This window comes from Trachypithecus francoisi, unplaced genomic scaffold (assembly GCF_009764315.1).
Source record: "Trachypithecus francoisi isolate TF-2019V2 unplaced genomic scaffold, Tfra_2.0 Lachesis_group1, whole genome shotgun sequence".
Taxonomy (NCBI): Eukaryota; Metazoa; Chordata; class Mammalia; order Primates; family Cercopithecidae; genus Trachypithecus; species Trachypithecus francoisi.
In genome coordinates, this window is record NW_022681454.1 from 94077809 (window position 1) to 94105381 (window position 27573).

General features: G+C 38.1%; 1 protein-coding gene across 1 annotated transcript in view; it reads right to left on the reverse strand.

Annotated features, from left to right (window-relative positions):
• The window catches only part of UNC5C (unc-5 netrin receptor C), a 484018-nt gene that overhangs the window by 128166 nt on the left and 328279 nt on the right, over positions 1-27573 (reverse strand). Inside the window, exon 3 of the mRNA XM_033214856.1 lies at positions 7722-7865. Coding sequence (XP_033070747.1) covers positions 7722-7865 — 144 coding nt within the window. The remainder of the gene's footprint in view (positions 1-7721; positions 7866-27573) is intronic.

Genomic DNA, 27573 nt, shown 5'->3' on the forward strand with positions numbered 1-27573 from the left:
CTTCCATTGTTATCATTATTATTATTCTGGAGCCTATCTGTCCAACACAAACCACATGAGGTTTTCAAGCACTTGACCTGTTGCTGGTCATAACTGAAGCTATTGTAAGGGTACACATACTAGCTCTGAAAAACCAGTATGACTAAAAGAAAGAAAAGTATTTCATAAATATTGTTTATATTGGTAATACTGTTGAAATGACAGTTTAGACATATTGGACTCAGTGAAATACATGACTGAAATTAATTTTATCTGTTTCTTTTTAAATTGTGGCTACTAGAAAAGTATAAACAATATTTGTGGCGGGCATGATATCTCTATTGGACACTGCTGTTTTAGACAGTGTGCTGGATACTATAGACTCACGAATACGAATAAGACTTGATCCAAATCCACAGGTGGTTCACAAATATAGTTATAATCTCAGTGAAAATGATGAGTGATCTGTGAGAGGAAGCCAGGAAGGGCCACCTTGATCATCCTTGATTCTTTCCAGGAGCTACCTTATTCCTCTTGGTGGCCAGCAGGCTTTCTGATGCTGGCTGTGATTTATTGGTTTGCAAACATGATCGAGAGGAAATCCGGAGGAGCCACCCTGCTGTTTCCCGGAAGATGAAACTTTGGTGCGCATAAATCCCATTTTAGCTCATGACTGTAGGATAAGGGGTGACCATATGGCATGTTCTTCTATCCTCAGGCATGGGAAGGAGGGTTTGGAAATTATAGTCAAATTTTAGGTGAATCAGCAGAGAATTTCAACCTCTAGGATTGACAGTCTAGTTCTGGCACATGAAATGGTAAAGGAAAGACAGACTTTCCAGTTTTCAAAGTTTGCTCAGTATTGATGTTTCAAAAGAAACATATAAAGTTGTTTAAAATTGTTATATTCATTTTTAAGAACACCTATTATCATTTGCTGAGCATTTGCACTGTGTCTGGCACTATGCCATGTGTTTTACAAGTTTATTTCACTTAATCTTAAAATAACTCTATCTTTTTCATGTTATGGTTGATGAAACGAAGGCACACAGAGGTCAAGTAACTTGACTAAGGTCACAGTAGGAAGTCATGGCACTAGGATTTGAACATGTGTCAATCTGTCCCTCAGCTGGTGCTATTAACCACTCTCCTATGCTGCTTTTTCCATCTTATCCTTACTCCCGCCACACAACCACAGCATTATCAACAATGGTAACATCAGGAGCAGCACTATTGAAAGCCAAATTGTTCCTGAGGAAAGACCTTGTGTGTTAATATTTTGCCTGAACCTTATGCCTTGGGATTCACTCATTAGCCTATAACCAGAGACACTGGAAAAAACAACCCGGTGGTGATACTGGGAGCTGTATTACAGTAAGGGTTCTGCACAGGACACCATTGTCAGGGTAACTTGAATTCTCTCAGGATAAACTTTTCTCTGAATGAAAACTACCAGACCCACCTAGGAAATTTGGCACTGCTGTCTTGTTAATGTGCAGGATTTTAGAGCAGATGTGTTATGTTCTCAGCACATGCCTGGCTGAACCCTAACTTGCATAGTTCCATTTTTTCCTCTGCCTTGATTGTCTCACAAACCTATTTTTATATTTTACATGGTTTGAATGTGTGAAATATTGTAAGCAAGCTTAAATACATAAATTAATAGTCAATATTCATTTGTGGTTTATAAACTGAAAATAGAGCTTTTTCATGAAAGAACTATGGCCCTCTCCATAGTACATCAAATGAGCATACATCTAATTAGGTAAGAGGTACTCATACTTATTTAAGTTTAGCATCGTGGTGATCTTCACCTCTTATGAGTTTAAACTTCAGTTACCATTTATGTGATGGCCCTCTGTCAAGTATTACTGGGCAGAGCACCACAGCTCACTTGATACAGGACAGACGAGAAAACCCATAAGTGGCTGGGCACGGTGGCTCATGCCTATAATCCCGGTACTTTGGGAGGCTGAGACAGGCAGATTGCTTGAGCTCACCAGTTCGAGACCAGCCTGGGCCACATGGAGAGACCCCTATTTCAACCCAAAATACAAAAATTAGCCAGGGGTGGTGACACATGCCAGTAATCCCAGCTAAATGGCGGGAGGCTGAGGCAGGAAAATCACTTGAACCCGGGAGGCCAGAGGTTGCAACGAGCCGAGATTGTGCTACTGCACTCCAGTCTGGGACAGGGCAAGACTTCGTCTCAAAAAATAATAAAAACCAAAAACTAAAACCTCACAAATGTTTACAACAGTAGCAAGAACCTGCTAATGATAGGGATCAGCCTGTACAGAGAGAATTTGAAAATTCAACCTTTTTTGTTCTCATTATGATGCATATCTATATGAGTCAATCTTTACATGTTAGGTGGGACTCCTTTGGTATACACATATGAGTTCAGTTAGCTATGGAATTATAGGTGAATTGCTCTTGAATATTATTACATGAGGGTGAAAAGGTACCATGGATAAAAAAATTAATATTGACCTAGAAGAAAACTTTGTTTTTTTATTTGAAAATGTTAAACTAGATTTAAAAGCCATGAAGTAAATAGCAAAGTTTATAGAACATACTGCAAAGAAAGGGGTCTTATACCTATATGTATTTAATGTTTGTGTGCTGAAAAAGAATATATCTACTCAAACACATATAATTATATATATATGTGAAACTGGCCCAACAATGTTCTCTGCAAATTACTGAAAATTGAAGGCTTATTAATTAAAAATTCATTATTTGAAACTATGCAGCTCTTAAAGTTCAGCTTTAGCAAGTCAATGTAGGGTGGAATGTAGACTGGCAATTTTAAGTATATATTGTGCTTGCTATTAATGAATACATAGAAATGAAAGATAAAAGAATAGCTTTCTATCCTTGTACCTTCTTTGATTACAGTTTCAAACTGATTTTGAGTTCAATTAAATCTTTGACTGAAACATTTGCTTTTTGTTTCTTTTTAAACATGATTAAAAGTATTTTTCTTTATAATTAATAAAATCAGTTCTTCAGAATTTGTGGCAGTGGATGTTTGGTATGCTACCAGGATCCCCTTTCAGGCCTGGTCCCACCGGTTGGAAGTGTTGACAGTGAAAGTCTCAGTTTCTGTCTCCTGGAATCACCCTCAGTGGTGCAGAGCTGACTTGGCCCTGGTTATACATGCTGGTGGGGTAGGGAGTAAAGGAGGGTCTTCATCCACTGACGAGTCTATGCAGGGGAATACAGGTCTGCTCAGCCCCTCGGCCTCAGGGTTCTATAACTCTGAAGGGCCAGAGATACCTGTGGATTCATCATGTGTTGTGTTTGCTCTGCAGGTCAATTTCTCCCTCTGCCTCACCTATTGCCTTTATTCCTCCACCTGATAAGCTAGTACCCTTAGCATATTGTTCCTAAGGGCATCTGTCAATACGTTGGCTGCATGTATGACTCCATTCCACAGTATTTCACAGACATTCCACTTAAGACAAAGAGAACATCTATTTAGACATTCTCAGAGAGGAAAGATTAATGTCAAGCATTTTAATAAACTTCACGGGGAATTCTTTATAACAGTTTTAATTCAAAAAAACTGTTAAACATCTGTGATATTCTAGGCATTGTACTAAGCTTGAGAGATACAAAGTTAAGTACAATAGAATTCTTGATCTCACGGAACTCACTGCCATGAAAAACAGATTTTACAAGTGAATATAATTGAAATGAGACAAGCCCTGTCTTAGGAGTACAGACAAACTGCCTTGAAAGTATTGAGAAAGGAATGCCTAGCCTTCTCCCTCGGTGAGGCAGGAACGGCTTCACTAAAGACATTTGAAAGAAATCCTTGAAAAGGCTTAGCCCTTTCAAATCATCCTTTCCCTTCTTTTTCTCACATCACACATCCAAGGTCTCAACAAAAGCTCTTATTTCTACTTTTAAATATATCTGAAATCCTGGCCTCACCACCTCCACTGCTTCCATTCTACAGTAGCCTAACATCTCTCATAGCTGCAGCCTCATCACTAGTCTTCCTGCTTTTCCCCTTGTCCAGTATGGTCCATTCTCAACACAGCAGCCAGATGACTCTGCTAATGGATGTCAGGTCATGAGTTCCTCTTCTGAAAAGATTCCAAAGTGTTCCCAACTTATCCTCAAAACCGAATATGGGCCAGGTGTGGTGGCTCACACCTGTGATCCCAATACTTTGGGAGGTTGAAGTGTGCAAAATGGCTTGTGCCCAGGAGTTTGAGACCAGTCTCAGTGACATGGTAAAACTGCATCTCTACAAAAAATGCAAAACAGTAGCTGGGCATGGTGGCACACGCCTGTAGTCCCAGCTACCTGGGAGGTTGGGTTGGGAGAATCACCTGAGCCTGGGAGACTGAGGCTGCAATGAGCTGTGATTGCACCACTGCACTTCAGCCTGGTGACAGAATGACACCCCCATTTCAACAAACAAACAAAACCAAAGATAATTTCAACACCTACAGAACCCTATGCCATCTCCACATACCCCTCCCATCTTTAGCCCAGGACTTACCTTTCTTGCTGCATCTGGGGATGGCCTCTCACTCACTCTTCTAGCCACTCTGCCCTCACTGCTGTCTTTGGGACCCGCCAGCACACTGCTGCCTCCGGGTTTTTGTGCCAGCCACTGTCCCCTCTGCCTGATTCCCTCTTGCCCCTCCTTCAGGTCTATGCAACTGTCAACTTCCTCAACAAAGCTTCCTGACCACTCCCTCCCAGTCCTACAAATTCCCTTTTCCTGCTTTATTTTTCTTCATGGCACTTACCATCTGCTCTGGACCTGATGATCATTCATTTTATTTAGAATTTGCCTTTCCTCACCACAACATGAGCTCCATGAGGGCAAGGATGGTTACATGTTACATGTTTTGTTTCTACTACCAACCCAATACCCACAATTGTCCCAAGAACAGAGTGAATCTTCACCTAGTAGTTGTCTAAGTGAACAAACACTAAGTGAACAAATATATATATATATATGTATGTGTGTGTATATATATATATGTGTGTGTGTATATATGTTGTAAAAGGTAGTAAGATAAGGGTACAATGCTTCAGCATAAAGAACAGCTGAAAGGCATGGAAATCAAAGTAGTTTTAATCTAGTGTGACTACAATGTAGAAATCCTTACCTTCAGAGCTAGAAACATAGGTTGGTTATGTAAACCACAAAATATGGTTGTTATTGGCTGAACTACATCCCACTCCCCCAAATTCTGATGCAGAAGCCCTAACCCTCAGTACCTCAGGATGTGACTGTATTGGGATATAAGGCTTTTAAAGAGGTGATTAAGTTACGATGAAGCTGTTAGGGTGGGCCCTACTCCAATCTGACTGGTGTCCTTATAAGAAGAAGAAATTTGGACACGCACAGAGACACCAGGGATGCACACATACACACACAGAGGAAAGACCACGTGAAGACACAGTGAGAAAGAGGCCACTGACAAGCCAAGAAGAGTGGCCTCCAGAGAAACCAAACCTGCTGACACCTTGAGATTGCACTTCCAGCCTTCAGAACTGTGAGAAAATAAATTTATAGTGTTTAAGCCATCCGATCTGTGGTGTTTTCTTACGGGAACCCGAGAAAACTAATTCAATGATACATGTAAGGAATTTTGACTATCTCACATGTCACTATAAAATTTGGAGCAGGAATGGAGGCAAGATGACAGGTGTATTCATCTGTTCTCAAGCTGCTAATAACGACAGACCCCAGATTGGGTAATTTATAAAGGAAAGAGGCTTAACGAACTCACAGTTCCATATGGCTGGGGAGGCCTCATAATCATGGTGGAAGCTGAAGGAAGTGCAAGGAACATCTTACATGGTGGCAGGCAAGAGGGCATGTACAGGGGAACTTCCCTTTATAAAAGCACCAGATTTCCTGAGACTTATTCACCATCATGAGAACAGCATGGGGAAAACCCACCCCCATGATTCAATTACCTCCCAACAGTTCACTCCCACAATATATGGGGATGATTACAATTCAAGGTGAGATTTAGATGAGGCACAGAGCCAAACCTTATCAAGAGGACACCTGAGATTTAGAAAGACTGTGTTTGTGGGAACATGGAGGAAGGACTGGAATAGAGAAAAGACTTGAGCCATGGAGACTAACTGGAAGATCTGCAATGGTCCAGATCTATATGAAGAAGAAAGGGAGGCAGAGACAAGTATAGAATTGGGCGAAGCTTTAGAACCAGGATTGATGGGACTTAGAGCTAAGTGATATTGGCATCCAACACAAAATAGAATTAGTAAAATGCAAAGGTGTAAAGGGTTCAGAAAAGAAAACATGTGGATTTCAGTGCTTTCTCATAGATGAGAACATTTCTCAATATAAAACCTTGAGACAGGTTATACGGCATCCATGTTGCCTAAGACAGAGAGAATATTTACTGAGGAAAGGGCTCTGCAAAGCTGCAGCCTCCTTCTCCCTAGTGGTGATAACATGCATATTAGTGTATTAAATCATCTGAGAAGTTTTGCAGTGAAGAAGCTTCTATAACTTTGTCAAAAAATATATTTCTCACATTTATTTGATTATGGAAACCTTTTTTGCAAGGTAACTTTTAACCTCTTCCCGAATATGTATACTCTAGAAATTAACACAATTTGGAAAACAGTCCTATGTGTGGTCCAATGTACTACAATGGTTCCAAAATAAATAGAGAAGCTTTATCTCAGTAATCTCTATTTTGAATAGGAAAACGACTCAACTTTGTCTTAAAGTGGTAGAATGAACACATTCAAGGAATGATATATGCCATTGTAATGGCTGATTTTCCTACAGCCTAATTCCTACAAGATTTTTTAAAAAATCAAAATCTTTGGAAAGTAGCACAGTTCTTTCACAGCCCTAAAGAAAAACTACTCAGTGCCTTAAAACAAAAACTAAAATGAAAAAAATTGAACTTATGGACATAGAGAATAAAAGATAGTTACTAGAGGCTGGGAAGGGTAGTAGCAGGGTTTTGTGGGGAGGTGGTGATGATTAATGAGTACAAAACAATAGAAGGAACAAATAAGACCTACTATTTTTGATAGCACAACAGGGTGACTATGGTCAATAATAACTTAATTGTTCATTTAAAAATAACTAAAAGGGTATAATTGAATTGTTTGTAACGCAAAGGATAATGCCAGAGGGGTGGATACCTCACATACCTCATTCCCCATGATGTGGTTGTTATGCATTGCATGCCTACATCAAAACATCTCATGCACCATGTGGATATATACACCTACTATGCACCCACAAGAATTAAAAACTAAAAAAGAAAATTAAAAATAAAATCTGGGAACAGTTTTTTCCAGGATTTTTTTTTTTTTTTTTTTTTTTGGCGGAGTCTTGCTCTGTCACCCAGGCTGGAGTGTAGTGGCGCGATCTCCACTCACTGCAAGCTCCACCTCCTGGATTCACGCCATTCTCCTGCCTCAGCCTCCCGAGTAGCTGGGACTACAGCACCCGCCACCATGCCCGGCTAATTTTTTGTATTTTTAGTAGAGACGGGGTTTCACCCTGTTAGCCAGGATGGGCTCGATCTTCTGACCTTATGATCCGCCCGCTTTGGCCTCCTGAAGTGCTGGGATTACAGGCGTGAGCCACCACACCCGGCCTTTCCAGGATTTTTGACCAGGTTTCTTTGGTGCTGGAGTAGTCATAGTGTAAACTTTCCTTTACGTGCATCAGCTTCTGAGACCCAAGGTGCTTATATACAATGACTCACATGCAATGCGCACATACGCCTTCCGGCTCTTTGTGGTACCCGCTGAGCTCCAGGCCACACACTGGCACCAGTAATCTTCAGGCCCAAAGAGTTCTTCCACTTGCTGGCGCGAAATCTCAATACTCACTTCCCGGACAATGAGACCTGACAAGAGAAAAAGAAAGATCGAAGTCAACACGAGACTCATACTAAAGAAATATAAACCATCACATCATATTTTTCCCCCAGTCGTCCCTTTTGATGCCATGAACAACCTAGATATCGTCTCTCATCTTTTTGATTTTCTTCTCACTCCAGTAATTTTATTCAACAAATTTTTCATTCTCTTATTTGCTATTTCAAGTCTTCTGGATTATTCTGAGGATGAAAGTAGAATGACTCTATCCTTCCACAAAATAATTCCTTTCCCAATATAGCTTGCTATTTTTTTACCTCTGTATTGAAATATAAACTTGAATTTCACATCTTCTAGGGTTTTTACCTTATATATAGTTGTCAGTAAAATAACCATATATACACAGATTTACAACAGCTAAAAACAACAGTCATTGTGGTGATTATTTAATAACTAAATTACTTTAACAGTTGTGTTTCAGTTAAATGGCACATTGTTTTTCTTGAAAGAGATACTAGCCTTAGTTTACAAACTTCTGGTATCGTATCCAAAGAATATATAACTTTAAGGTTTTCGTGCCTAATATTTTGAAAGCCCAAAATATTTCTCTGTAATTGTAATGTACTAAAACCCTGTTAAAGGTAAAGTAGCCTCCCGCTAAAATGCTCAAATACTTGGAATTTATTTCACAGCATTATGTAATCTTGAACAACAAAAAATTGAACTAGGCATCTGGGATTATCATTTTAGAGGTATTTATCTTTAATTATCAAGGCTGTTTCAGACATTCATTCTTCAGTGTGCCTCTTTGCCCTGAGCAAGAGGGGTTATCTGAAACACATATGTGGGCAACTGCCAGTTATCCCAGAGCTTGAACTTGCACACTTCCAGCATGGAGTGTCCACTGAGGGAACCAGCAGAACACCCCCAGGGAGGAGGAGAATTTGCTTTGGGTCAAGTATAGTTATAGTAAGAATGACTCAATGCATTGTTTTGCACTATTCATATGTCTATCTATTCATTTATTCTTTGAATAAATATTTATTAAGTATCAATTATGTAAAAGATACTGTATCAACACTTGTGAAAGTAATCAGTAAGACAGTCCTTCCCCTCAATGAACTTGTATTATTGTGAAGAGGTATCATATTAACAATGCATTATACAAGTTATTATTTAGGTACAATTGCATTCAATGCTGCAAAGGAGAGGCATAGGGATGAGAGTGAGTAATCAGGGAACCCAATCTAGCGTGAAGGATCCAGTATGAGTTAGCTTGGTTCAATCATATGGTGAGCAGGAGGGACAGGACATAAGGGAAAGAGCAGGAAAGGGAATTAGGAGTTTGAGAATTTAGGAGAAGACAACTGAGCACTACCCACAGAGAATAGTGGCATGAGATAAAGCTAGAGACAAGAAAGGGTCTAGTTTATATAGTCGTGTAGACCAGTGTTTTCCAAAGTGTGGCTCCCAGAGCAGCTTCATCAGTCCTGGGAACCTGCTGCAAATGCACATTCTCAGGCTCCATGCCAAACTCACTGAATAGGAATCTCTGGGGGTGGGGGCCCAGCAATCTGTGTTTTGACAAGCCTGCCAAGTAATCCCAATGCATGCTGAGTTTGCGAATGACTCACATCTACAATGTTTAAAATTCTCAGTTTCCCCCAGGCACTGTGGCTCACACCTGTAATCCCAGCACTTTGGGAGGCCAAGGCAGGCGGATCACTTGAGGTCAGGAGTTCGAGACCAGTCTTGTTAACGTGGTGAAACCCTGTCTCTACTAAAAATACAAAAATTAGCTGGGCATGGTGGCACATGCCTGTAATCCCAGCTACTCGGGAATCTGAGGCAGGAGAATCGCTTGAACCCAGGAGATGCAGGCTGCAGTGAGCCGAGATCGCACTCCAGCCTGGGCAATGAGCGAGACTCTGTCTCAAAGATTTGCACCTTCTTCCTAAAAGCCATGGATATTACTAAAGTGTTTTAAGCAAGTAGATGACATGATCAGATGAGAATTAAATATATACATAGATATCACATATAAAAGAGATATATAGATGTCTATATATAGATATATAGATGTGTGTATGTGTGCATGTATATATCTGTGTGTATGTGTATTCAATTCTTTATAGTTTAATAAGTTCATAAAAGTTATAATTTCTCAAAATGTTTGATAATAGGTGACAGGAGAGGGTATATTTTCTGGAACTCCTTAAAAACCGTATTTTAGAACTTTCCTTAACACCTGGAAAATATTCAAATGACTAAACACACTCAGGGAAATTAACAACTACCCAATGGGAGTAGGAGCTGTCCCACTGGGGGAACAAACAGTATTTCCTATCAAGAGCTGATGGGGCTTGTGTCGTAGAAACTGCTAAGCTCATAGGCCCATTAATGACTATCTAAATGGAAATGAAGCCCAAGAAAGTGGGTTTTATAATCCCAAGGCATGACAGGATCCTAAGGGGCAACTATTGTCAAAAGCTTATAAAGTGTATTTAAAATTTTTTCAATGTTTTGAAAGTTAGTAAACCTTGTATGTTTATATATTAACCAGTTTAAAAAGAATTTCCAAGTAAGTGGCATATTCCAATCCATCACCCATCTGTGGAAAGAAGATTAGTATATTATTTTAACCAATGTCTAACCAATATAACAATCCTCTCAGCGAAAACCCCAGGCCATTAACAAATAACACCACTTTGCCCCTCTTTCCTGGCCCCTGCTCAGGCCTCTCATTTTCCTATCTTATTGTATTTTTTCACATTATTCCAATTCTGGAAATCTATGGGAAGATGGAACACAACCTCCTTCCCCAGTCCCCATATCTTTCTCTCTCTCTTTTTCCCCCCCTACTCTCTGATGTTTGATGTTTTTTTCCTGCTTTATTTATTTATACATTCCCTCTTCATGGGGAAATTCAGTTACTGGAAACAAACCTCTTCCTTTAAGATTACTGCAGTAACTTACAGTCATCAAAGGGCTGATAAATTTGCAATATGTGTTTCCTTAGAACTGTAATAGCTCTTTATATGATGCAGAGCAGCAACAAATACGCTCAGGATATTAAAACCACATCCAAATATTTGGTGTCCCAAGATGATAACTTCAGGTCTCATTCTCCCCCACTTTTACTTAAAGCAATTACAGGAAGCCTAATTAAATGCTGGAGGAATTCACTAGGTCCACTGTATCCTTTAGCTCAAATAGGCTCATGGATGGTTCTACTGACCACAAATCTGAAGCCTTTTAAAAAGCCACAGACCAACTCTCCTGCTACAGGAGTTATTCATAGTCTGAATGCTCTGAATTGTATGCCTCAGGCTCCCTGTGGGCACTGGAGTCGAGCACACACTGATTTTTGTATTCAGCTTCACAGATGTCCCATTCAGGAGGAGGTGAGTTGTGTACAGTTGTCCTATTACACAGCCCAGAGTTTACATTCCAACTTTTGGTCAACAACATAAGAGTAAGAAAGAACTGAAGCATGAAGTATCTAAATACTTATGGCTCAGAAGAATTCCATAGAATCAGCTGCATTATTCAGACTCTGAGCTACTTGGTTCCATGCCATGTTTTCATAACCATAGCTAAGTTTATTACCTATGATAGTTTGTTCATCAGACCAGAGCCTAGTGGTTTGGGTAGAAGTAGATAATATCTTTTCTCTTTGAACCTATAATTTCAAATCTGCTTGAAGTCTGGAGATGGAAAAAAGCAAACTACCTTATATTTGAAATGTCATCAGCATTACTTCTAAGGTGGTTTGCTTTGAAGAGCATTTGAGAACTTGAAATTGGTTTCAGGTTATTTAAGGGTGGGGAAATGCTTCGGTCTACAGGACTTACTCAAATACACATGTGTAGTTTCCATCGCATCTGATAACATCAAAGATTTCCCATCACAGTGCTTGCTTTAATAGTGGCATCTCAAGGATGCATGCTGTTTGAAGTTTGCAGTGATTTGCTTTTATAATAGGAATCGTTGTGGTTTGGGAACCAGAGTGCAGGAAATTAATTAGTATGTTATTCCAAGAGGTTGTACGATGAGTATGAGTGTGCACTTGTTAATAATACATTTCAAATGAATATAGAAATCCAGATTCAAATGCAACCCTCTGGATATTTGTGAGGACATACATGAATACGGCCATAAGACTGGATAATGACATGACATTTATTTCTTATTTTTAGCATACGTTTAATTTCATAATAGTGGTAAGGCATCACAAATACTGTTTTTCTAGGATACTACTATAAAGTGAGCACAAATACATGCGTAATCTAATTAAATAATTACTTATAATAATATCTATATTTCCCCAAAATGTAATCTACAGTGCTATCAAATAAATTAAGTATTAAAGTCCATTAATATCAGATATGAAGTTAAGTTGCAGAAATGTGAGGATGAGTCAAACATTACTCAGCCTTAAGCTCTTCATATATTTTATTTACTTTTATTTTTATTTATTTAATTTTTTGAGATAGAATCTCACTCTGTCACCCAGGCTGGAGTGCAGTGCTGTGATCTTAGCTAACTGCAAGCTCTGCTTCCTGGGTTCATGCCATTCTCCTGCCTCAGCTTCCCGAGTAGCTGGGACTACAGGTGTCCACCACCATGGCTAATTTTTTTCTATTTTTACTAGAGATGGGGTTTCACCATGTTAGCCAGGATGGTCTCGATCTCCTGACCTCGTGATCTGCCCGCCTCAGCCTCCCAAAGTGCTGGGATGACAGGTGTGATCCACCACACCTGGCCTCTCTATACATTTTATAAACATATCTTGTTTATTAGGTGACACTGAAAAAAAATCACACATCATCTTAAAACACATTTTCATGATCATGAATTTGCACCTTCTGATATTCCATGTATGTTTCTTTGAAAAGTATCCTAACCCAAGTTTAGACTTAGGTATTATGTATGCCTGAGTTGTATTCCTCCCCATGACTTAATCTTTCTTATGGCAAAAGGAAGTTTTAAGATACCATGTTGTGCAGGCCTGGCAATTTGACTTTCTCCAGCAATCTCTCTAATTGGAGAAGAACTGCAGAGCTCACTCCACCAAATCTCATTATAGTATATTCACAGTTAGGACACAGGTTGGTAGGAAATGTACAAAGTTGCAGGTTGGGATGTTCTGGAATACATTACAAAGTTTTATTGAATTACTGTGATCTTTTCATACTTTCTTCCAGTGCCTCATTCTATTATAAGCTTTTACTAGTATTATTTAAAATATGAAACATATCAGTTCTAGATGTCTTAGTATCAACTAAATCATGCAAACACCCTGTCATTATTTAAAAGGATATCATACCATAAAAACTGATTATTGTTTTAGCACCTTGTAACTCTTATTAAAGTAATTAAAGTATGATAACTTAAAAGGCAGAATCTCAGAATCAAGATACAATGTTGTGTTACATGAAGTCATTCAACAATCTTTAACTATAGTAGGAAGGTATTGTTAGCACAAAATTTACCTACTCTTTGAAATGTTTTAATTGAATTTTTAAAATATTGTTTAATATATAAGCAAACTATATAATTTAACTAAAGTTACTTTGTGCAAGTGAGAATTGCAACTTACTGGTGTATTGGCTTTATTATGAGTATAATTTTGTTAAAGTTACATCTACTATCTTTGTGATTAAGATGAATATAAGAAACACAACACTTACAGAGACTGAATCATGAAGGAATAGAAAACTTGAACAGACCAATTATCAGTAAGATGATTACATCAGAAATAAGTCTCCCATCAAAAAAAGGCCTAGGACCTGCACTTTTATTTAAGAAGAACTAACCTTAACCTTTCTCAAACTCTTCCAAAAAATTAAAGAAAAGAGACTACTTCTAAATTCATGTTACAAAGCCAGCATTATCCTCTTACCAAAAACTGCTGAGGACACAAGAAAAGAAAAGTACAGGCCAATAACCTTGATAAACAAAGATGCAAAAATCGTCAACAAAATACTAACAAACCAAATGCAGCAGCACAGTAAAAGGATCATGCACCCTTATCAAGTGGGATATATTCCTGGGATGCAAGGATGTTTCAACATATGCCAATCAATGTAATACATCACATCAACAAAATGAAGGACAAAAATCATACGATCATCTTAATAGCTGTAAAAAGAACATTTGACAAAATTCAACATCCTTTAATGAGAAAAACTCTCAACAAATTGGATAGAAAATGAATGTATCTCAACACAATAAAGCATGTATGACAAGCCCAGACCTAGCATTATGTTCAACAGTGAAAAGTTGAAAGTTTTTCCTCTAAGATCAGGAACAAGACAAGGATGCCCACTCTTGCCATTTCTATTCAATGTAGTACTGTAAGCCTTCGACGGGGCAATTATGTAAGAGGGAAAAAAAATCTAAATCACAAAGGAAGAAGGAAATTGTCTCTGCTTGCAGATGATGTGCTGTTACATTTGGAGAATCCTATAGACTAAACAAAAACCATTAAAATTAATAAATGAATTTAGTACAGTGCAGGACACAAAATCAAAATATAAATATCAGTAATGATTCTATACATGAATGATAAACTTTCTCAAAAAGAAACAAAGAAAATAATCCCATGTATAACAGCTACAAAAATAATAAAATACACAGAAATAAATTTAACCAAAGAGGTGAAAGTGCTGTGCACTGAAAACAATAAAACATTAATGAAAGAAATTGATGAAGAAAAACATTAACGGAAGTCCAGATGCGGTGGCTCACGCCTGTAATCCCAGCACTTTGGGAGGCAGAGGCGAGCAGATCACTTGAGGTCAGGAGTACGAGACCAGCCTTGCCAAGATGGTGAAACTCTGTTTCTACTAAAAATACAAAAATAAGCTAGGCATGGTGGCAGGTGCTTGTAATCCCAGCAACTCGGGAGGCCGAGGCAGAGGATTGCTTGAACCTGAGAGGTGGAGAGTTCAGTGAGTTGAGATCACGCCACTGCACTCCAGCCTTGCCTACAGAGCAAGACTCTGTCTCAAAAAAAAAAAAAAAAAAAGAAAGAAAAACATTAATGGAAAGATATGTTCATGGATTAGAAAAACTAATATTGTTAAAATGCTCATATTAACCGAAGTGGTCTACAAATTTAATGCAATCCATATGAAAACTCCAATGATGATTTTCACAGAATTAGAAAAACAATCTTAAAATTCATATAGAATCACAAAAGACCCTGAATAGCTAATGCAATCTTGAGCAAAAAAGAACAAAGCTGGAGGCATCACACTACTTGATCTCAAAATCTACTATAAAGTTACACTATCAAAATAGCGTAATGCTAGCATGAAAACAGACACATAGACCAATGGAACAAAATAGGTAGCCCAGAAGTAAATCCACACATTTATGGTCAATTGATTTTTGACAAAGATGCCAAGAATACACAATGGGGAAAGGACAGTCTCTTCAATAAATAGTGTTGGAACAACTGAATATCCCTATGCAGAAGAATGAAATTATACCCTTAACTCAGACCATATACAAAAACCAACTCAAAATAGATTAAACATTTAAATGTAAACCCTGAAACTGTAAAACCACTAGAAAAAAACATAGAGGAAAAGTTCCTTGACATTAGTTTAGGCAATGATTTTTTTTTAATATGGCCCCAAAAACACAGGCAACAAAAGCAAAAATAGACAAATAGGAATAAAAAGCTTCTGCACAGCAAGGAACTAATCAACAAATTGAAGAGATAACTTATGGAATGAGAGAAAACATTTGTAAACCATACATCTGATAAAGGGTTAAGAGATAAAATATATAAGGAACTCAGTCAACTGAAGAGCAAGAAAAAGAACCCAATTAAAAACCTAGGCAATACCATTCAGGCCATAGCCATGGGCAAGGACTTCATGACTAAAACACCAAAAGCAAAGACAACAGAAGCCAAAATTGACAAATGGGATCTAATTAAACTAAAGAGCATCTGCACAGCAAAGGAAACTACCATCAGAGTGAACAGGCAACCTACAGAATGGGAGAAAATTTTTACAATCTACCCATCTGACAAAGGGCTAATATCCAGAGTCTACAAAGAACTTAAACAAATTTACAAGAAAAAATCAAACAACCCCATCAAAAAGTGGGCAAAGGATATGAACAGACACTTCTCAAAAGAAGACATTTATGCAGCCAACAGACACATGAAAAAATGCTCATCATCACTGGCCATCAGAGAAATGCAAATCAAAACCACAATGAGATATCATCTCACACCAGTGAGAATGGTGACCATTAAAAAGTCAGGAAACAACAGGTGCTGGAGAGGATGTGGAGAAATAGGAACACTTTTACACTGTTGGTGGGATCATAAACTAGTTCAACCATTGTGGAAGACAGTGTGGCAATTCCTCAAGGATCTACAACTAGAAATACCATTTGACCCAGCCAGCCCATTACTGGGCATATACCCAAAGGATTATAAATCATGCTGCCATAAAGACACATGCACACATATGTTTATTGTGGCACTATTCACAACAGCAAAGACTTGGAACCAACACAAATGTTCATCAATGATAGACTGGATTAAGAAAATATGGCACATATACACCGTGGAATACTATGCAGCCATAAAAAAGGATGAGTTCCTGTCCTTTGTAGGGAAACAGATGAAGCTGGAAACCATCATTCTGAGCAGACTATTGCAAAGAGAGAAAACCAAACACTGCATGTTCTCACTTATAGGTGGGAACTGAACAATGAAAACACTTGGACACAGGGTGGGGAACATCACACACCAGGACCTGTCATGGGATTGGGGGAAGGGGTAGGGATAGCATTAGGAGATATACCTAATATAAATGATGAGTTAACGGGTGCAGCACACCAACATGGCACATGTATACATATGTAACAAATCTGCATGTTGTGCACATGTACCATAGAACTTAAAGTATCATAATAAAATAAAAACTGGGCAGAGGATCCCAAAAGACACGTTTCAAAAGAAGACATACAAATGGCCAAGGGTATATAAAAATATGTTCAACATCACTAATCCTCAGGGAAATACAAATTAAAACAATGAGATATCACCTTACACCTGGCAGAATGGCTACTATCAAAAAGACAAAGGATATGGGGCAAAGGGAACCCTTGCACTCTGTTGGTGGGAATGTAATTAATACAGACTTATGAAAAACTGTATGAAGTTTCCTTAAAACAAAACAAAATAAAACAAATAAAACTACCATGTGATCCAGCAGTTCCACTAATAGGTATATACCCAAAGTAAGTGAATCAGTATTTCAAAGGGATATCTCCTCTCCTACATTCACTGCTGCACTATTCACAATAGCCAAGATATGGGATTAATGTAAGTGTCCATCAGTAGATGAGTGGTGATAGAAAATGCGGTATGTATACACAGGGGAAAACTATTCAACCTTAAAAACAAAGGAAATATTTTGATTTGCCACAACTTGGATGAAACTGGAGAACATTATGTTAAAGGAAATGAGCCAGGCACAGGAAGACAAATACTGCACGATCACACTTATATGTGGATTCTAAAAAAGTTGAAATCATAGAAGCGGAGCAAAAATGGTGGTTCACAGAGGGTGGGGGTCCCAAGATGGGGGACTGGGAAAATGTTGGTCAAAGGATATTAAATTTCACTTAGACAGGAAGAGTAAGTTCAAGAGGTGTGCAACATCATGACCACAGTTAATGGTAATGTGTTGTGTACTTGAAATTTGCTAAAACAGTAGATTTTAAGTGTTCTCATTACAAAAAAAAAGTGAGAAGTTTATGAGGTGATATATATGTTAATTAGCTTGATTTAACCATTCCATGATATATATATTTCAAAACATCATGTTGTTCACCATAAATATATACAATTGTGCTAATAAAAAATTTAGAAGGCTAAATTTATTCAAAGGTCAAAGAATTAATATGACTGAAACTGAGTGGTTCAAGGCATTTGCTTGGAAGCATTTCTAGGTCATTGACTCAATTCCTTTTTATGGCCATAGTTTTTAGTAACTTGGCTCTATGTGGCAGCCTGTGTCAAATGAGGATCTGTGCTTTGTTATATTTTTGTTTTGTCTAGAACTGAGAAGTATATTCACTGGATTGCGTATTTAGGTTGGGGGGGGATTTCTAGTGCTTCTAGAAAGCTCTGTGACAAATATAGATCAACACACAATTTTCTGCCTTAAAACTTGAAATTTTAATAATAAGACAATATTACATAGAATGAAAAATGATACTCTGGCAATCATAACACAGTTTTCCTCTTTCCTTTGTGTGAATGTCAGGTTTTGAGTTTTATGGGAGAACTAGGCCTTCTACTTTTGATCTGATTTTCCAACTAACATCAAACTTAGAGTCCATATCTGAGGGATAACTGGAAGGGTGGGTATGCAAAATATTTCTCTCTTCCATTTAAAGTTGCAACAAATTGCTAGAAATCAACCTTACAAGCACTAGCTGTGATTTAATTCTTATTTTTAACTTTGGTGATAAAAAATCTTTCGTGTGCAAAGAAGACTTTCTGATACTAAAAGGGCAGCTAAAATGTTTTCTGTAATTAACTTATGCCTTGTGTGTCAATATTCTTTGGAATATAAAGAAACAATTTTGTGAATACATGACAGCAATTTGTTTAATTTGGAAGGGCACAAAGCATGTTCCACTGAATTAGCAAATGCAGCATCCTTCTAAATATTTGTCCTAAAACACCAAATATATTATACATATTTGAATGTATATTCCAACACTTTTCTTGAAAAATATAATTGCTAATTATGACCTAAATCTGACTACAGGCATGTATTTGTTTCCTTGTTTCATGCATTCATGAGTAGCTTTAATACAATTTTAATAAAATTTAACAAAATGATTCCTGCTAATAAAAGTGGGACATGGTAATGTGTTCTTGGAAATCTAGTTAACTGTACACTTGTGAATTATAGACTTCACTATTACTCTTGTCCAGTCATTCATTCAATAGATGTTTCTTGAGACTCTACTATGTGACAAGCACTTTTCTTTTCCATGTGCTGGGGATACAGTACTAAAGAAAGCAGGTATCACCTTGGCACACTGGTTCACACCTATAATTCCAGAGCTTTGGGAGGACTAGGTGACAGGATTGCTTAAGACCAAGAATCCAAGACCAGCCTGGGCAACATAAAGAGACCCTGTCTCTATAAATAAAAATAAGAAAATTAGCTAGGCGTGGTGGTGTATGCCTGTAGTACTAGCTGCTCAGGAGGCTGAGGCAGGAGTATTGCTTGAGCCTTGAGCCTAGGAATTTGAGCTTATAGTAAGCTATGATTGTATGACTGCACTCTAGCTTAGGTGACAGAGTGAAATCTAATCTAAAAAAAGAAAGAAAGAAAGAAAGAAAGAAAGAAAGAAAGAAAGAAAGAAAGAAAGAAAGAAGAAAGAAAGAAAGAAAGAAAGAAAGAAAGAAAGAAAGAAAAGAAAGTAAGAAAGAAAAAAGAAAGAAAGAAAGAAGGAAAGAAGATAAAGCGAGATAGGAGATAAGGTCTCTGTTCTCCTGTGGGCTACATTCCATCATGAAGATAATTCTTAAGCACATATTTCATGCATTATGATAGTTTCTTAGGTGGCCACATTGATGAAATGCCTATGAATCCTCCCCTCAGAAGATACAAAGACTAGAGATAAAATAGTGGTTCACTGAGCATAAGCACTGTCCTATGCATTCTGTATTCATCAGTACAGTAACTGGCACAAATATTTGTCCAGTTAATATATGTCAAATAAGTGAATGATTTGTACATATATATAGCTACAACAGAAAATAAAGTGTTTAATCCCAGGTATAAAATAAATTTAATTGTTACTTAGAAGAGTAAAGGTAACTAGTATTTTTTGAACTGCTACTGTGCGTCTCAGTTAATCTACGTAACAATCCTTGGGGATTCATACTGTCAAATCTATAATAAACAGGTAAAGAGCAGAGATCAGAATCTAAACAATTTTTCTTGTAGCCAGTAAGTGCCAAAATAAAGATTTATACCCACATTTGTCTGAATCCAATGTTCCTATTCCTTTCACAACACCAATATTCCTGAAACTATGTCTCAGAAAAGAGTTCCATGGTCAAACAAGTTTGGGAATTTTTGTGTAATACATCCTCTTCTACAAAACTCAGAATGTCCATCCATATATTGAAGGCATTGGTCAGAAGTTCTGCAGTAAAGAAGTCTGTTTAGTACAGATTAGCACCATTTTCCCTCAATTTGTTAAACCACAGAGCCCTACAGTCAACGTAGCCACAGAACCTCATTTCATCATGGCTTTCAATATGGTTTTGTTTAGCATTCTCTGTGTTGATCTATTGAATAAAAATAATCCAAAATTTAGAAAATTCTGAAAATCCCATGACAAAAGCTATAGTGAAATAGTTTCAGATGGAGAGATTGGGGGAACATGGCAAAGTGGAATATTTGAGATTGACACTGAAACAAGGTTTCGGTTTAAAGATTTAGAGAAAGGAATCAAAGACACTTCAGGAAGAGAGAATAGCATGAAGCCAAAGAGCAGAGATGAAAACACATAGAGCACTCCAGGGGAGAGTAGTTTACATTCATTGAGTAAAGGAATAAGTGTTGAATTAGATAGAAGAGATTAGTGAAGAGCTTTGAATGGCAGCTAGGGAAGTTGGCTCTTTGGAGCAGTGAGACTGTGAAAATTGTAAATTGGTAAAATGACAGTTTTTAAAATGACGTGCTTCAGGAAGATTGATTTGTCTCTATTAGTAAATAAGGATAAACTGATTTACTTTAAAGGAATTTTAGGCCGGGCGCGGTGGCTCAAGCCTGTAATCCCAGCACTTTGGGAGGCCGAGACGGGTGGATCACGAGGCCAGGAGATCGAGACCATCTTGGCTAACACGGTGAAACCTCATCTCTACTAAAAAAAAAAAAAAAAAAAAAAAACTAGCCGGGCGAGGTGGCGGGCGCCTGTAGTCCCAGCTACTCCGGAGGCTGAGGCAGGAGAATGGCGTAAACCCGGGAGGCGGAGCTTGCAGTGAGCTGAGATCCGGCCACTGCACTCCAGCCCGGGCGACAGAGCGAGACTCCGTCTCAAAAAAAAAAAGGAATTTTAATAATTTTAATTTTAATTATTATTACAAAATGGTTTTCAGATCTTTGATCTTACCTCAAGTCATTAATCATAAGTGTTAAGAACAATAATCTTGGTGACCCTCTAAAAACACTGCCTGACAGTAGAAACCAGATATATGTATCCAGAATAATAATTACTCATCCTCATGGACTTTCGTTTTGCATTTACTCCAAATGATTTGAAAACAAGCATTAGCAGCAGTCACCTCTGAGTGACTACCACTTAAAACAGTTCACACACAGTATGTTCTATTGAGGATTGCTATTTGTTATCTGAAAAGCAGTATGTTTCATAGTCTTAATGCAACTTTAAAAAGAACACTATAAAGATTCATATGTTTAAAAATTCAACTCACCCAGGACAATTATTACTGCAACTAGGTGACTGAAAACATATTCATCTAACACACAACTACCTAGTGATTTGTTAAGATAAGAAAGTAGAATTCTGCTCTGTGTTTATTTTCTGACTTTTGGCAAATCTTAAATTCATCAAACCTTGGTCTCCCATCTTGTGAAATGAGACTAAAAATGTGTTTGTCTTGCTGGGTTGTGAGAAAAGGAATGAAATAACAGTTACAAAAGTACTTGAAATCCATAAAATGTCTTTAAAATGTACTGCATCAAAATTATCTTGAGAATAAAGCTGTATTCTATTCCCAAAATTAAATTATCATTTGAGGTACTATAAAGACTTAGCAGAGGAGAAGAGCACCACTAACTGAAAATTATATTAGGCACATACCTAGATGAGAAAGACATGACTGGTTTGGGGAATTTTCAGTGGAGTCGGGCACGTCAAGTTTGAGTGAAGATTTCAGTTGTTCAGGGCAATGCAGATGAGGCTAGGTTCTTTAGAAATGGAGTTAGAACACTAGAAATGAGTTCAGGGAGTTGCCTTTAAGTTTCTTGTCCTTCAGCCAAGCCACCTGGAATTTTACTAATCCTCCAGAACCCCACCATCCTGAAGTGTAGATATAATGGAGCCACCTTGACATGAAGAATCAAAGTGTAGATCTACTTATTTTGCCAACTACAATGCTTGCACAGCTCCTTTATCAGGCATTCCCTATATCCCTATTCAATAACACAGGTGAGGCAGGGACATTAAACAATTGAACAGACATTACTAAGTAGGTTAGTTTTGACTAATTTTGGACACAGAATAAGCTAACATCCATATTTTAAAAAAGATATAAAATTGATGACTATAATCATGTCTTCTGGAGTCTTCCTTCACTTTCCAACTAGAATGTGAGCCCCCTCAGGGAGTTCTCTAGCTGCTATTCAAGGCTCTCCACACATCAGATGTCACTTTTCTGTGGTTTTAGTTTTATTATCTCTTGCAAAAACATCAAAACATGATTGACTGTAAAGAAAATGATAATGGTACTTAAACACTATGGCCTAATATTTCATATCAATTTGTTCAACATTTATACTGGAAAATACATTTTGAAAAATATTGCAAACATGAAATTTTGAAAAGAACATTTCATTACATAATAAATTCCTCTGCATTTTGAGGCAGTTGGGCATAATATTAAAATCAAACATTCAGATAATTGAAAACCCTCAGAATTAATGGAAAGCCATCTTTGTGTATCTAACAAAATGTCAAATTAAAAATAAATTTTAATTGGAGCTAAGCATTGGATCATGGTAAAAAGCAACAAAGTTTCATGGAGTTTATAAGTATTTTTTTCATTCATTTATTCAGTTGATATTTACTGAAAACCTACTGTGTGCCAAGCATATTATATTCCATATCATTTAAGTCTGTGGTATGGTAAGCTGCTGTAATATTTAGACACCCCCTACTCCCAAGATGGAATGGCTGAAACATGCGACAATAAATGGTACATTCATTGTCATAACAATCTTAGGAAGGTGACCTTGTTCAGGGCAGCTCTTCTTGCCTTAGGCAGGAGTGAACCCAGATTCTGAGTATGTTTGGAACCTGTAATGTCTTCGTGTTTATTCTACACTAGCATTACAAAGAAAAAAAAGAAAAATGATTGTTTCCCACTATGAGCTCCAATTCCCTGAGACATTTATGTAACTGTATAATATTGACAATTGAACAAACAGCTTCAATCATATGTCTATTCATATCTCCAGGCAAAGTTTTGTTCTTCTTCCTTTCTTTTACAAATGTATTGCTTCAAAGGACACATACTTTAGTGGATAAACAATTTCCACTAGACGAAGAAGATGAAAGGTAGCTATTTAATATATGCACTTAGAGCCATGAGGTATGAATCACAGTAAATAATATTTTGCAATGATACTAACACTAATAAAGATGATGACATTCTCATGATTAGCTATGTTTTCAGTAAAGGAAAATTAATGGATAGGAATATTTAGCTTGAAGGATACATACAACATGCTGACAAACAAAACTGAGTTTCAGCATAAAAATGGATATATCACATAGAGAGTATACATGTGCACCTAACATCTCTGTGTGCATTTGTATGCATATTATTCATCTAGTATTTTCTTTTTACTTCCAAGTTGGAATGCATTTACTTTGTATCTTATTATAAACCCATTTGGTAACACTTCTGTCAGATTTCACTTGCAAATTCACTGTTGAATAAATCAGTGGTTAATAAATGTCCTTGGAAATGTGTTTAGAGATAAATAATGAACTGCTGTATCTGATCATTAAGTGTACATCAAGTACACATTTTTACTCTCAGAATCCTAAAAGGAAGATAGCATGACCTACTCTATATCTACATGGAAAAAAAGGAAATAATTATAGAGAAAACATATAAAAGGAGCCTGGTTTATTATTCTTAAATGGGTACATGATAGATCAAAATAAATGTTATTACAACTGATCAAAAAATCCTACTGCAAAGGAAATAATAAATAAAGATGGAGAGTCAACCTTTCCATCATAAGTGCTTTTTGTTACAAAGCCAGGGACTTGGAGTGTGGGCCCAGCCCCACAGCATGCAAAACCGTGGGGCTCTCAGGATTCCAAGCCTAGCTTCCCCATCCTCTCACAGGCACTTTGGAGCTGACCACAGGCACACTTTTAATTTGTGGCAAGATGGTCTGACGAACAGCCTGGGAGGACAGCAGAGGTGAAAATACAGACCAAGTGCGGATAAAAATATGTTCACCTTGAAAAATACAAACAAGACTTTTAGGTAATAATGTACAGGGATGTATCTATTGAAAAATGAGAAGAAGAGAACCACTGCTTTCTCATTAATAGTTTTCACAATCCCTTTTAGTTTGTATTCCAACTTCTGTCCATAATCCAATATCTGCACACTCCTTACATCTATGCTTAAATAATATAGATTTTTGTCCCCTGTAGATATCTTATAAACGTCAATCCATCCACCTCAAAGTTTCTTGGTATTCAACAAGTTTTTTAAAAAGTCTACCATGTAGGAGATCCTTTAGCAATACTTCAGGTATCACCCCTATTAAAAGTGAAGAGGGATCTGAGGTCCTAAGAAGAAAATTAACGACAGAGAATGGCTGTAATTTCAAATGTTCCTGATGGAAATCTCACTGCTTAGGGAAAAAAACAAAAACAAAACAAACAAAAAACAAACAAACAAAAAACACATATGCTAAAATAAAAGGAAAAAAAAGCAAAAATAAAAGGGAATGGGGCCACATAAAACCTCGCCAAAGGTTCATGTTTTACATAAAGCAGCAGTTGGGACTTCACAAAGGAAATCTCTGGACTTTTTATTTCTGGTTCAGAGGATTTACATGCTCTTTCTAATGATCTGGGCCTTCAGCACTGGGTAATGTCTCCCAGTCCCCAGCTTAGTGCTCATGCAAAATTGAAGCACTTTGGAGGCAGTTTAGTAGCTGCAGATGAATCTCAATGTGCAGGAAAAGGCATAATGGCTGTTTAGCACTTGCTAGGAGAAGCTGAGGAAATCAGGGGGAAAAATCTATTGAACTCAAGCCATCTGGGAAGCCAACTGAGAGCGGCTGCATTAACAACGTGTTTACATTCCCATTGTGTTGCTAGGCCAAGCAAAAATAAATGTGTGCGTGTGTGTGCACGTGTAAATGTGCGTGTGTAAAGGAAATTATAAAGTGAAGCTCTTTTGATTGTATTGGCTATTTTGGTTTGGCTTTGGCAACAATGTGGAAAAAGAACTTGTATGAGAAGCGTGGCTATGAGAATGAGATGGGAGGGCTGTCATAGTGCAGGGGCTGGCAAGGATGCTGTGAGCAGGAGGAAAATGAGCGCTATGCAGAGCCTGGCTGTGCAGTTCTCTTCCTGTCTCTGGCCCTGAGTATTAGGCAGCAGACTGGGGGAGGCCTCAGAAAGCTGATAAAGAACACTAGGGAATGCTTTCATTGCCTGTTCCATTTATAGTTACTTTAGAAATAACGACCAAATGAGGGAAAACAGCCAGGTGAGTACGTGCCTTTACGTTCAACTCTCACCACTCCTACTCGGTCTCTCCACCATCACTTCCCTCCTGCATTGTCATATTAAGTGATTTTTTTCTTGACAAATGTTTGGTGGCTGTAGTGGGCTGAATGCTGAATGGTGTATCACAAAAGATATGTCTATGTCTGAATCCCTGGGACCTGTGAATCTTACTTTGTTTGACAAAAAGGTCTTTGCAGAAGTCATTAGTTAAAGATCTTGAGATAAGGAGACAGCCTGGGAGGACAGCAGAGGGGAAAATACAGATCAGTGCAGATAAAAATACGTTCACCTTGAAAAATATAAACAAGACTTTTAGGTAATCCAGGATAATATTCTGGATTATCCATGTGAGCCCAGAATCCAACAACAAGAGTCCTTGGAAGAGACACACAGAGAAGCAGACAGATGTGGAAGAGAAGGTGACATGAAGATGGAGGCTGAGATTGCAGTGATGGAGCTGGAAGCCCGGGAGTGCCAGGGTAGCCACCAGAAACTGGAAGAGAAAAGGAACAGATTTTCCCCTGGAGCCCCCCGAGGAGGGCAGCTCTGCTGGATTTCAGACTTCCAGCCTCCAAAACTATGAGAAAATACATTTCTGTTGTTTTAAGCCTAGGAGACAAATGCAGTGACTAAGGGCATTTACCGTCCATTGAAAGCCTGGATGCAGAAACCCGACAGAGCAAAAAGGTGAGAAAAAAACTGTCTGCCATGCTGTGTTTGTCTGGTTTCACAAATGCCCCCAGAATGGGTTTGGAGAGGCAGCCTCTTAGTCACTGAGGTCACTTCATACAGAGGGCATCACTGTCCAGGGTCACCCAGGGTGCAGCTATAAAAAGAGGTATGCCATTCACTCCCTGCCATTCCTGGACTTGCCTTGTACAGAACATTCCCCTGGGTTTTTCGGGTGAAATTTTAATTCACTTAAGCCTGAGAGTTCCCCGCACTTCCCCCAGGAGGCTGCTATCCTTCTGCTTTAGCAGTTTAATAGGCAGAGACAGGGGAAAGGATATTGAAGAAAGCAGGGGCTCTATCCATGTAACTCTATACCATAGGACTACCAAGGGGTTTCATGAATTTATTCTCAGAATGAGAGGAAAACCTGAGCAAATCGTAAAGCATACTCATTTTCCTCCATCTCTCTTTTCCCTCCTCTCTTTTGCTCCCTCCAGACTGGGATATCCTTAAGTGCAGTAATCAAGTCTTGGTTATGCCTCTACTTACAGCACCAAGTAAAGTATCTAGGTCACGGATTTTGAACAGAACATCTATGTACTTCCTCTCTGCCACACTTTTACAATAAATAGCATCTCTCTCGTGCCCTGGTTTTCAAGCCTGGCTGTACATTAACATTACTAGAGAGCTTAAAACAAACAGACAGAGGAAAAGCTATGTCCTGTTCCCAATTAAATTATTATCTCTGGGGCTGGGGCCAGGACCTAGGTGTTTTCAAAAATCCCCCCTGGTAACTGTCAAGTGCAGCCAGGGTTGACAGTTCCTGCCCTAATAGTTCCTTGCGGCTCTTGCCTTCATGTTCTGGAAACTTTCATCCAGAACACAATTTTTATAATCAGGTTAAACCTTTGATGAAATTAGAAATGAGTCCAAGGCTCCCTCATCTGAATTGCTTTTCATTGCAAGATACTGTATTTCCTACATGCTGTGCTTACTTTTTTGCCAGACCCTGATAGTTGGCTAATGGTAGCGCTCATGTTACATGGGCTGGTTTTTATATCTCCAAAAGGTACTATTTAGAGGATCTGGCAAGAATGGATATTTCAACAGGCTTCCCCAGGACTGGTCTGACAATCACTAGCTGAGCGATGATCCAGGACTGATGGTAAATATGGGGGAAGACAATATGATCCACAGCTAGTTAGCGATGTACCCCCGACTCAAGGGTTCGCATTTGATTATTCATCGATTGTGGAAATTTTTAACTAAAAAGTTCTTAATTGTGTTTTCAAAGATGCCAAAAAATGATAGGGTGGGAAGAGAGAAATAGCATCAGGATTTTGACCAAATTATTGAGAGAATAGTGGGTACTAAGATTCAGTGATAGGGAAACAAATAGAATGGAATAATAGCCTGGATCGTTATCTCATAATTACCAACCAGTTTACTTATATTTAGCACAATAGGTTCAGACACCCAACAATAATA